Source organism: Thalassophryne amazonica, chromosome 5 (assembly GCF_902500255.1).
Source record: "Thalassophryne amazonica chromosome 5, fThaAma1.1, whole genome shotgun sequence".
NCBI classification, from domain to species: domain Eukaryota; kingdom Metazoa; phylum Chordata; class Actinopteri; order Batrachoidiformes; family Batrachoididae; genus Thalassophryne; species Thalassophryne amazonica.
Genome location: NC_047107.1, coordinates 78,789,480 through 78,801,922, shown reverse-complemented (window position 1 = coordinate 78,801,922; position 12,443 = coordinate 78,789,480). Strand labels below are relative to the sequence as shown.

The following is a 12,443-nucleotide window of genomic DNA, read 5'->3' as shown; positions in this document are numbered from 1 at the left end:
TTAGTGCCCCTTTCCAGATCCTTCTTCATACTAAAATGTACTTACATATCTGTGCAGTCACATAAAAATGAGGTGTGGTCAACCGCAAAGCCATGACAATGCCATCATCACTAACAAGAAAGCGTATGCACTTTAGACCACCTACAAGCAAGTCTAAAGTCTAGCACAATGACTGTGTTGAGAGGGCAGCATTCAGACACACCTTGAACAGCTTTGTTTGTGGCTTCGTACCTTGCACACAGCAAATAACAGGTAATAGAAAACATTAAATTAAACACAAAAAATACTAAATGAAAACTAATGAAAAAAATTGGAAGGAAAGATTTGTGGTCAAGTTCACAAAATGATACCGCCCACACATTGTGCCATGCATTTATATCATGATACGAAATCTTCTGCGGCGAAATGCCTGAATTCAAAAACTGGTTCTATGTGTTTGATAAATATGATGAATTTTAAAAAACAACAATAAAGTCCAATTATTTCTCATTGAAGATGCTGAGTCAGAATAATTTTCCTTCATCCACATCTTACTTGATGTCCCACCATTGTGTGAAGATTCACTGAAAGACACCAAACTGTTGAAGTGAAGTTGCACTTACAATGTGAAATCAGAAGAAGTTGTAACATGGAAAATGCAAAATAAAAAGTGATCCTTACATTTACATAGACTTCTACTTGTATATATCCACACACACACACACACACACACGTATATATTCCTGGATGGGGCAAAACAATTAAATAATGTTATGGAAAGGAGGTACATTAACAAGTCAAATATATATATATATATACATATATATATATGAAATAGAAGTCAAATTAAATGTAAGGGTTACTAAGTTTTTGTTGGTTTTGTTTTTGCCATTTCCCATATTGTAGCACACCTATACCCTCAGCACCCCCCCACAAATAACTTTTTTTGCATGGGGTACAGCAGCTCTGCTCCATTATAATATTGTTTTTCTTCCTCTTCACACTTGACGCTCTGTCAACACCAGTGGTGGGCACAGCTAACCGAAAAGTTAGCTTCAATAGCCGCTAATTCGTTAACTGAAAAGTGAATTTTATAACGCTAAACCGATAAACCACTAAAAAATTTAGAGGAAGTTACAGCTAACTGCTAACTTTTAGTATTGATACAGTACACTGTTGGCTATTGATAAGCAGCCGCAGGGGGCTTCTGAGTAAATTCAAAGGCGATCACAAACCCAAAACGAACACACGAAAAATAAATAATAATAAACTGTTATCATCTTTATCAAAAGAAGTCACAGTTTATCTCTATATTATGGCAAGATGCATGGAAGAACGAGCCAGAGCTTTTGTCTTTATGTGCCCTGCCGGCTGCCACAAAGAAGTGTTATTAACTTTTCACACACAACAACACAGACGGTGGCAGAAGACATCAAACCCAAGGCACTTTTCATTCACAGTGACAACATAACTTCAACAAACTAACTACACTACTTGAACTACAAAAGCACAACAAATTTATAACACTAACAACACTGCTAAACCAACATGAACAATAATAATAATAAAAAAAACCAAACTCCAAACTCCCATAATGCATTGCAGCACAACAATTCAGTCTTAGGGACACTGGCCTGGTGATCGCTACAATATTTATAAAACAAATGCACGAAAAATAAATAAATAAAAACAAAATCCCAAACACGGTCATCTCTTTATAAAAAGCAGTAAATTGTCATATTAATAGTCAGTTTATCTCTGTATAAACATAGGAAAGGCTCACTCGAGTTGCGTTCAATGTGACTGGTAAAATCTACACCTCATCTGTTGCATTGAGCTTTCCCACTGAAGAAAACCAAGCAGGTTTTCTCTTTATATATAAATACAGCAATAAGTGTCATTTCACTTAAAAAAAAAAAAAGTAAAGATTTGCATGTACACACAGTATTTAAAGCAGACACTGTCGATTTACGCTACAGGAGCTCATCTCGACAGAACACCAGTGCTGTCATGCTCTGAGAGCTCACCCATCTTTTATTATGAAATAATGCAGAATTTATGTGGAGATGATTGTTGAAAAAGATTTCACATAGCTGTCGCTGAGATAGATGATGACTGGAGTGCAGTTTTAAGCAGAAACGAGGTTATAATCTGTGAATGAATCAATGCTCAATCTCTGAAATGACGCATGTGCAGTGAAGAAACAGTAACAAGAGTGCCCTCCAACTTCTGAAAGTGTTCAGAAGGGGGAGGGCGTAAATCAACAGTGTGTCTGCTTTAAGTAAATTAAGGTCTGGTTTCTATTGTATCACATACTTATTTCATGCAATAAAATGCAAATTAATTATTTTAAAATCATCCAATGTGATTTTCTGGAAAAAAAAAAATACATATGTATGTATGTATGTATGTAACAAACAGTTTGCCACAAACGACTGGCAAGTGGCCTTCTCTAGGAATATTTATTTGATCTGACAATTATACTTGAGGCCTATGTTTTATTTAAGCAACTGCGCTATCTGGAGCTGTAACCAGTTCAGTCTCTGAGGTTCCATAAAAGGGAACAGAGGGAAGGAGCAGCCACTGCACTAATGTGCTCAAGCATCTTTTGTACTTTGCATTTTAAAAGCAAATCTGAGTTGGCACTTGTCTAAAGAATCACAATTTTACATTTGCAGGAGACATCAAAGCATAAATTACAATTATGTACTGTATGTGGTAAGAGATTTGCTGAAAAGGTTATTGTTCCCAATCACAGCTCAGGGTTAATAAAAGGTTGTTGTCACATGGTTTATAGCAGATATATCACCCATAAAGCTACTACAATCAGTGTAGTAGAAACAATACAGTGCCAAACAAAGTGAAATAAAAAAAATAAAAAAACAATGAAAGGAACAGATCATTTCAGACTGCAGAATAAGGCAAAAATTAAAAGAATGGTGACCAGCAAGAAGAAAAACAGTCACAGAAATGGTTCATTCTAATGTAATGGCTGTTTAATGTTTAATTTATTCTAACATGAATTTATATTACTGGCAATGCACTGATGGACAGCATGACAGTTCTACTCACGGGATTAATCCCTGAGGCTACCGATGCAGACACGGTTGCATTGGTACCGATTCCCCCCACTGGCTTTACCCGAGACACAGCATCAGCAAATGACAGCGTACTCTCTATACACAGACAGACACACAAACACATACACCAAAAAGTGAGAGGTATTATACAATAAGTCATGCAACATGGGCATGTGCACAGTGGGGTTCTGGATGGCCTGAGGAATGTGAATCACTACCCATGTAGATAAAACTGAGAGATAAGGTATGTAAGTAAGTAAGTAAGCTTTATTTATAAAGCGCCTTTCACAGACCAGGGTCACAAAGCGCTGCACATGGCATACAAAAATAATCTAAAAATAACATACGAAAACAATAAAATACAATATTAGGCTAAAAAGCTAACTTAAAGAAATGCATCTTTAGTTGCCTTCTAAAAGTATCTATACAGTCCAGAGAACGAAGGGCACAGGGAAGCTCATTCCAGAGGCTAGGCGCCACTGCTTTAAAAGTCCCCACGAGTTTTAAAACGGGTCCGGGGAACCATCAACAGGTTCTGATTGGACGACCTGAGGCTCCTGGAGGAAGCATAAGGCTGGATCAGGTCCCTGATGTACTCCGGTGCCTGTCCATGCAGAGCTCTAAAAGTCAATACCAGGATTTTGTAATGAATCCTGTAGGAGACAGGCAGCCAATGCAAAGTATTAAGGATAGGAGTAATATGGTCCCTCCTGCGGGTGCGGGTAAGCAGGCGCGCAGCAGAATTTTGCACAACCTACAGGCAGGCCAACTCCTTATTCAGACAGGTGAAGAGACTGTTACAATAATCCAAACGCGATGAGACGAACGCATGAACAATCATTTCAAGCTCTTTTAAAGTCACCATCTTACGGAGCTTAGAGATGTTCCGAATTTGGAAAAAACAGTTCTTAACCAGATAATTTGTGTGTTGCTCCAGAGACATCCCTCTATCCAAAATGACACCCAGGTTACGCAGGCTGCTTTTAACCGTGCAGCTTAGGCTACCGAGATGCTGCTTAATTCCAGGTTCAGCACTATCTGGTGCTACAATCAGAGTCTCAGTCTTATTGGAATTTAACTGCAGACTGTTCTCAGTGAGCCATTCCGTAATTTTGGCCAACCAATTTGTGAGAGAGCAGAGTTTCTGTGGCTCAGTTGTCTTAAAAGAGCAGTACAGCTGCAGATCATCAGCATACAAATGATAGGACACATCACTGAACTGCTGGATCAACTTGCTGAGAGGAAGGAGATACAACGAAAACAAAACAGGTCCCAAGACCGATCCCTGCGGCACACCCCACAGAAGATCTGCAGATTCCGACACTGCATTGCCCACCATCACACTAAAAGTTCTACCAGTCAGGTAAGAGGTAAACCACTCTAAAACACAACCTGACATTCCAACCAAATCCCGCAATCTGTTTATCAGAATGCCATGGTCAACGGTATCAAACGCCGAAGACAGATCAAGCAGAATCAGCACAGAACATCTGCAGTGTCAGCTGCCATCATCATGTCACTTGACACCTTCAACAGGGCTGTTTCAGTAGAATGAAACTCACGGTACCCAGATTGAAAAGTGTCATGGATGTCGTTAGCCTGCAAAAACGATCTCAACTGAACACAGACTACCTTTTCCAAGACTTTGGCCAAGAAAGGGGTTTTAGATATTGGCCTAAAGTTCTTGAGTTCTGTAGAATCCAATCCAGCTTTCTTTAACTGTGGTTCCACAATGGCATGTTTAAAATAACAGGGAAACACACCACTCGACAAAGACATATTAAACATTTTAGCAATGTACGGCCCGATGGAGTCAAATACATTCACAAACAGTTTAAACGGAAGAACATCCAAAATACCAGAGGATGGCTTCATTTTATTCATGATGGTTGAGATGTCCTCTACAGTAACAGGCTCAAATGAGGCCCAGCACTGAGTGGGAGGTTCCCAGTGCTGGGGACCATGGCATGGAGGCAGGTTGTCCTTTATAACGCTAACCTTATCAATAAAGAAATCCAGGAACTCCTCACAACTAGTTTTAGAGATAACAGGAGTGACGGCAGCAGGTGACACAAGAGAGCTGATTGTGTCAAAAAGCACTTTAGGATTTCTTTTATTGGAGGCAATCAGGCGGTTAAAATAACTCGTCCTGGCCTCCTCTATCATCTTATTTAAGGAAGATATTAAGTCTCTTAAATGTAGCCTGTGAACCTCCAGTTTTGTTAACTTCCATAAGCGTTCAATCTGGCGACATGTTCTCCTTAGAGTCATAATCCCATCATTTATCCAAGGACAGAAACTTTCACGAGGAGCTTTACTAGCCTTAAGTGGTGCCACTTGATCCAAGATAGTGGCACAGTGGCTATTAAAGCTATTCATGAAACAATCAGTTTCAGTGAGATTATTTAAAAGTAAGGGGTTGAACTTATCACAGAAAAGCGTAGCTGTTATCTCTGTGATAATTCTCCTTTCTGCCTTAGTAGAAACAGGTCGAGGCTCAGATGGCACCATCAAATCAAAGAAAACACAACAATGGTCACTCAGAAGAACATCCTCCACACATACATTGGTAATTTCCAGGCCCAGTGCAAAAACCAGCTCCAACGTGTGACCCTTGTTGTGAGTGGGACCTGACACATACTGTTTAAAATTAAAAGCCTCTGTCATAGATATAAGCTCTCTTGCTGAAGTGGAAGTATCAACATCAATCTGGAAATTAAAATCACCCAAAATTAAGACCTTTTCCAATCTAATTATAGACGATAAAAAGTCAGTAAAAGCCTTAAGAAAAGTCCCAGCAGGACCAGGAGGTCGATAGATCAAAATACTATAAAATTTATGTGAGGAACCAACTTCTATCATGAGCGCCTCAAAAGAGGGGGCGTGGCTTGTATCCGACAGTCTGCATGTGTACCGGTCCCGGTGCACAGCAGCCAGTCCTCCCCCCGCGCAACAGGGGCGGGGCTTACCCACTGCTAAGCAACCCGCAGGACAGAGCTCATTTAAATGGATGCATTCATTTTCCCTCTGCCACGTTTCTGTGAGGAAAAGAAAGTCCAAGTTTTTCCTGACAAAAAGCTCATTAATGGAGAACGCTTTATTTGAAATAGAGCGCGCATTCAATAATCCAATCCAACTCGACAATGAGGCGGTAGTCGAATCCGCTGAGCACAGCGGGATAGGCTGCAGACATCTCCCACGGTCATGTGAGGCACCGCTGTACCGGCGAAACCCAGGCTGCTCCCGAGATGTAAACACGGAAAGCAGGGGCGGACCCGGGACCCAAACGACTCGTCCATCGGGGACCCAGTGATGTCCAGGCTGAGTCCTGCAACACAGAGGAGTGGTGGGATGCGTGAATAGGGCCGCACCGCCAGCCGTATGGCTCTGCAAGAGTGGAACTGGGCGAAGTCACCTGTAGCTTCGGTATCCATGAGCCGCACGCCACACTCCTTGTCTGATCCGAACCTGGACACCCGCTCTGCAGCCTCTTCTCCTCTTTTTCGGACTACCTGGACGTTGCCACAACATCAGGTATTCCCGGGAGGAGGGGGAACACACAAACGGAGGTGGGAAAGTTTGCTTGTAGCTATCCCAGTCATGAAAGAGGCATTCCATTGTCTCTTTAATTTTATAAAGAGAGTCGCGATCATAAATCTGTATTGCACTCACGCAATCGCTATCCGTCAAAGCTGATATGACAGCACACACAATCAGGAAAATAACAGAAAAATGACATGGTAACAGGCAAGCAGCAGCCGGAACACACACAGGCGCCATCTTGTCTGATGATAGCCAAAGAAATAAGGTACATGAATATTCTGGAACTGTGGTTTTCTTTCTAGAATGGGTAATTATTTATATATGATGATGATGATGATCATGGCGTGCGTCATGTGTGCAAATGAGTTCGTATCAATCATTGTCCGTGTGTGCTGTAAGGGAGGGCAAATAAGAGGAGAGCCGAATACTTCACCAAGGCCGTTGAAAATCCTTCTGGAGGAAAAAAAGCGGAGCGTTTTGACCTTCAGTAGCTGATAAGGCTGTCATGTTTTGGTTTAGGCAGACAGACACAGAAATTCCATTTGCTGCTCCTCTGACCATCAAAATTCAATTCATGAATATTCCCTGGTCTCCAACATCTTCTTTTGCAAGGCAGATATTTGCTCTGAGGTGTTTTCCAACTTGTAGTTTGAGTTCAAATGTTAATGCAGTCTGAGATTATACCACCTTGCCCACTTCATTGATCATGATGGACAGATGTGGGCTTGTGGTTCTGGTAGCAGCTGTCTTGTCAATTTTCCGGTAGGTCAGGGCAGCGCATAACCCAATCAGCCCCAGCCCTCCTACCATTAAAGCAAGTCTTCAACGTCTTCCACAGAGAGCAGTGCCAAGCACGCAACATGCCACTTCTCCCAGGCATCGAGAACATAGCCCGCAGGATAAGTTCCATCTGGGCACGCAGGGTCCCCCAGCCCTGATTTCCTTGTTGAAAAGATGCTGTCAATAACATTGAAAGATCAGTTTATCAATTCCATGGTTATTCCCAATACAGCTTGAAGAATTCACAGTCTGGTGAAGTTGGGACTTTTGAAGGTTGGCGCAGAGATAGAAAAACACAGAGGAGAGGAGAGAGGAGGAGATGCAACCGCCCTCGCCTAAGTCCCATGCAGATCCCTTTACATGTAGGGGGGGGGGGCAGCTGCTGCCATTTATAACACTGATACATGTACCTGTTGATGATTTTCCTCTACACCCATTTAGACAGTATATAGATGTCCAAAAACAATAAAAAAGAGGGAGAATGAATGCAGACATATATATTCACATCTTCCATGTGCAGAAATGCATAGATTGAGTAAATTTTTGGATAACATTTTAACTGTCTATATATTCTCTCCTACAGCTTCAATTAGGGTGGGTGTAGAAAATGTTTTTTTGATTAGGATGAGATTTTGTGAAGACTTAGAACACTGATTCTTGATTAGACTTTAAGCCAGTGACCAGGACCCGGATAAGCGGCTGAAAATATATGAATGAACATGAGCATGCACTGGTTCCTCATGTTCATTCATTCATTTTCAGCCGCTCGTCTTCCCAAAATTAGCCATTTTTTTGTTTTTACCACAGCCAGGTGATATGTGGGCATCTCCTTAGCCTTTTCCCCAAATACTGAGATCCTCAACGGTGAGGCATGTGCACACTGAATCATGCCTGGAGAAGCGTGCCACAAGGTCATAATGTCACAGCAGATGATCCCTCTCAATACATGTAGTATGCCTCCTCAAAGCCTGCCTAAGTAAGCATACATTTGACAAAAAGTAATTCCAGCAGTATCCAAGGATCCTCTAGAGCAGAAGTCAGCAACCCTGCGCTTGGTGATCACCTGCCCTGCATGTTTTCCATGTCTACATGTCTCTTCATCAGCTTCTTGTCTCTGTGAGGTCAGATTTTAAGGTTCTGCTATTAACCTATAAAACTGTTCACAGACTGGCACCTCCCTACTTAGGTGACCTAAACAAACCCTATGTACTGGCCCGGGCTCTGTGTTCTCAGGGCACAGGACTACTTTGTGCCCCTAAGGTGAACAAAAAGTCTGTGGAGCCTTCTCTTATCGTGCATCTGTTTTGTGGAATGATCTCCCTATGGAGATAAAAGATTCTGTAGACACATTCAAGTCCAGAATTAAGACGCCTTTATTCTCTCTCTTTCTCTCATATCGCTAGCATACTGGCATAGTAGGGTACTATGCTTCTTATCCCTTTAAATTCATTTATTAACAATGGAACAGGTCTCAGCTTCATTTCATCAAAATTCTGGGTCTGTTACTGAAGCTTAGGGCGGGCGGTCAGTGATTACCTTAGTATTATCTCTGCTTTCCTGTCAATTTACTGCTGGTGAATTATACCCTAGGTGTAGTTCTTCCGGCCGACTGATTCTGCTCTTTTTCTGTCTGTCTGAGGTACTGAAGACATCGCACAAGATTGACAGCTGCAAAGCACAAGATGCTGGACTGACCACGAGATGCCATGCCATGAAGCTGATGCAGCACACTACGTTTGGAATAAATATTGCCGCGGAAACAGGCCCATTGATGGCATGAGGGTTGAACACGCCTTGCACACCAGGGCAGGATGACACCCTCACCTGCAACGTAAATGCTTGCATGGACAGATAAATAATTGGACCTAGTTTTTTATGTTGTTGTAATTTCCTGTTTTTTGTTTCTTCAACTTTGCAAAACTTTGTAAAAACCTTGCAACTGTTATGGCCTAAACAGTGGGTCACTCCTCTGAGTCTGGTCTGCTTGAGGTTTCTTCCTCATTATCATCAGATAATGCTGTAAGGGTTGGTAAGGTTAGACCTTACTCGTGTGAAGCGTCTTGAGGTAGCTTTGTTGTGATTTGGTGCTATATAAATGAAAATAAATTGATATTAAATTACCTTCTGTAACGAGAACTGATTAGTCAAGTCTGGCATTTCTTCGCTCTTGTATGGCTGAGCACACCTGACTTAGTTAATGAGCAGTGGATAGAGCAGAGAGCGAAACATGCAGGGCAGATGCTCTCTATGAACAAATTTGGTAATCCTTCCGTTAAAACGCTGCAGATGTCTATTTTGGCCACAGTTTTGTAAAACTTAATAAGGTCTTCCTAAACTAGTCTCAATCTCAACGATCGAGCTCTTAGGGATAAGAAAGTCACTGTTGAGATAAGTGAATCCTCTCTGAAGTATATGGGTGCAGGCCAGCTATACACAGTAGCAGATTTTTCAGAGGTTTGCAAATTTCATATTCTCAAAGATCAGTGGAGCAGTACTATGCATGTGCCGCTCCATAGAACTGACATTCTCGATGCGCTCCCCCTGCTCCACTCTGTCTCTTCAGGTTCAGCCAGATGTGGATGCATTATCACACTCAATCTGCTGCTGTAAATTTATGAAGTATTTATAAATGCTGTGTCACATTTGTTCTAAATATAATTAATGTCCCATATTTGAGTAAGAAAAACATTCAAATTTTTTGACATTCTTGGTATAAAAAGGCCTACAGCATGGTTGGAGAATGCATGATTACAAATGCACACTTACATGTTTTCCCTCAAGGACGACAAAATATATGTAATCTACCTGGTCCAGCGTGATTGGTTGACAGGGAGTGAAATACGTGATCAACACACCTCTTTGTAGAGCGCAGACACGACACAGAAAAAAAATTTAAGCCACGTAAGCCTTAGAACTGCTCTGTATGTACAGAGAGTTTGGTAAATAACAGAGGTAGGACTGAGGTAATGCCAGAGCTCAGGCAGAGGTGGAGGAAAAAGTGAAGGTGAATAAGATGTTTAGTTTGAGCAACACAAATGTTATTTCCCCAAGATCTCATTCACACTAAAGTGTAGCAAAGGCTCGTTATTTCTCTCCGCCTTCGCCATCACATTCTGTGCTCTCAGATGTGCATTAGACAAAAGGGCGGTGGTGTCAACATGAACTGAACGGGGGTGGCAGTCCCACAGGCTGCTAGCTGGCCTCATTATCATGACTTTGTAGCGCCTCCTCGTTTATAAGTTATTACAGAGACTTGTTGCTGCCTGTGTTTTGTAACAGCCCACCAGTGAAAATAGTAATTAGTGGCTATAGTCTTCCTACTTCTTGGTTGTATCCTATTCTGCTGAGGGTTCTGTGGCCTGAATTAAGTCGGGTAACATGTTCTACTTTTATGCTGCAGGTAGTCTGGGAACCAGACAAACCTGAGAGGTTTTGCAGAAGGAAAAAAAAGGTCTTTGCTTTCAGGGCTCTGGCACTTCTAGTGTTACTGTATGGTTGTCAAGTCAAGTCTGGGAGCATGCGCTGGTGCTGCACTACCAGCCTCCACAACACACAGAGCAGCCTTGGGTCGTGGATGGCAAGCACCCAGACAGACAGCCGGTTATTTCCCACATCTCTAAAATAACCATCTCTCTGCTGCAACCAAGTCAAACGTAGGTATCCCATTGGTCTTCTCCAGCTAATGTTGTCCTCAATCCTCAGGCACCTGGACACTGGATCATGGAAAAAGAAACGTGCCACATGGCCAAAATGACGAAGCTGACACTCCCTCATGATACAAGCGATACTCCTCATCTTCATCTCCCTCAGTAACTGCTCATTTAATACAAAGTCATTCCAGTGGCACCCAAAGATCCTCCAAAGAGACCTAGTACCAAAGACTTCCAGTCATCACGTTAGGTCACTAGTTAGCGTGAGATCACTATAACCATGACCTAAATATGCAGCCCGGTCATCTGTCAAGTCTGGTTAAATTTACTGCTGTGGTCATATGACGAGCTTGACATGCAACAAAGTAATGGAGAAATGATTTTAAGAAGTCCAATCTTCTCCACTGAAGATGTACCAGAATTATTTTTCTTTGTACATACCTTCATATAGAGTTTTAGCAGTTTTGGAAGAGTTGCACTTAAAAGACTCATGGACAGACACAGGCCAATTCTTATATACCCCAATTTTTTTCTGTAGGAAGTATAACTAAAAGTTATAAAAGTTCCAGGGGCAGTAGGATGGCTTCGTGGTTAGCACTGTTGCCTCACAGCAAGAAGGTCCTAGGAACACTTCTCGCCTGGCATTTCTTGTTCTCCCCGTGTTCTCTTCCTCCCACTTCCAAAGACATACTGGTGAATTGATGAATCTAAATTGATGTGTGTGTGTGTGGCCCGCTGGGATAGGCTTTAGCTCCCCCGTGACCCTCGACTGGAAAAAGCGAGTATAGTGAATGAATGACTAAAGGTTCCAATATATATCTTGGGAATATCGTTCCAGGCACTACCAATGACTACTGCAATTAATATATGCTCCTTAATTATTCAACAGGCTTCCCTCAAAATTAAATCACTACAGTAACCTTAAATGTAAAGTCACCTATTTTGGAAAATTATAAAGAAAACCATTTTATTCAACTCAATTTCTGATAGTACTGACTGTGAAATATATTAAAACAGACTGGAAAACTAGATGAGATTATTGTTCTCAGTTAAGGTCATAACTAGGTTGCAGAGAGTTTATGTTGCAGAAATTGGGAGCATAACTGAGCGTATCAGTGCAACACATGGAGTCCCCCAAGGTTCAATTCCTCCATTATTCATTTGTGTGTGCCTTCTCATCTAAATCATCCAAGAGAGTAAGACTGCTTATCACAGCTATGCAGCTATTTAATTTTTGCTTTGACTAAAATATATTCAGAGCCTCTGTCACAGCCTGAAAATAACAACTAGATGCAGCTACTTATCTTACGTTCACTAAGAACAGAAATCCATCATTTGGAATCAAAAAGGAAAGACAATGTTCTATTTCATTCCTCCTGACCACCAGAGGGCGGTACTTTAGCACCTGGAT

General features: G+C 41.6%; 1 protein-coding gene across 1 annotated transcript in view; it reads right to left on the bottom strand.

Moving 5' to 3' along the window:
• The window catches only part of hsd17b4 (hydroxysteroid (17-beta) dehydrogenase 4), an 80,667-nt gene that overhangs the window by 23,216 nt on the left and 45,008 nt on the right, over positions 1–12,443 (bottom strand). The window contains exon 12 of the mRNA XM_034170626.1: positions 3,052–3,155. Within this exon, the coding sequence (XP_034026517.1) occupies positions 3,052–3,155 (104 nt within the window). The remainder of the gene's footprint in view (positions 1–3,051; positions 3,156–12,443) is intronic.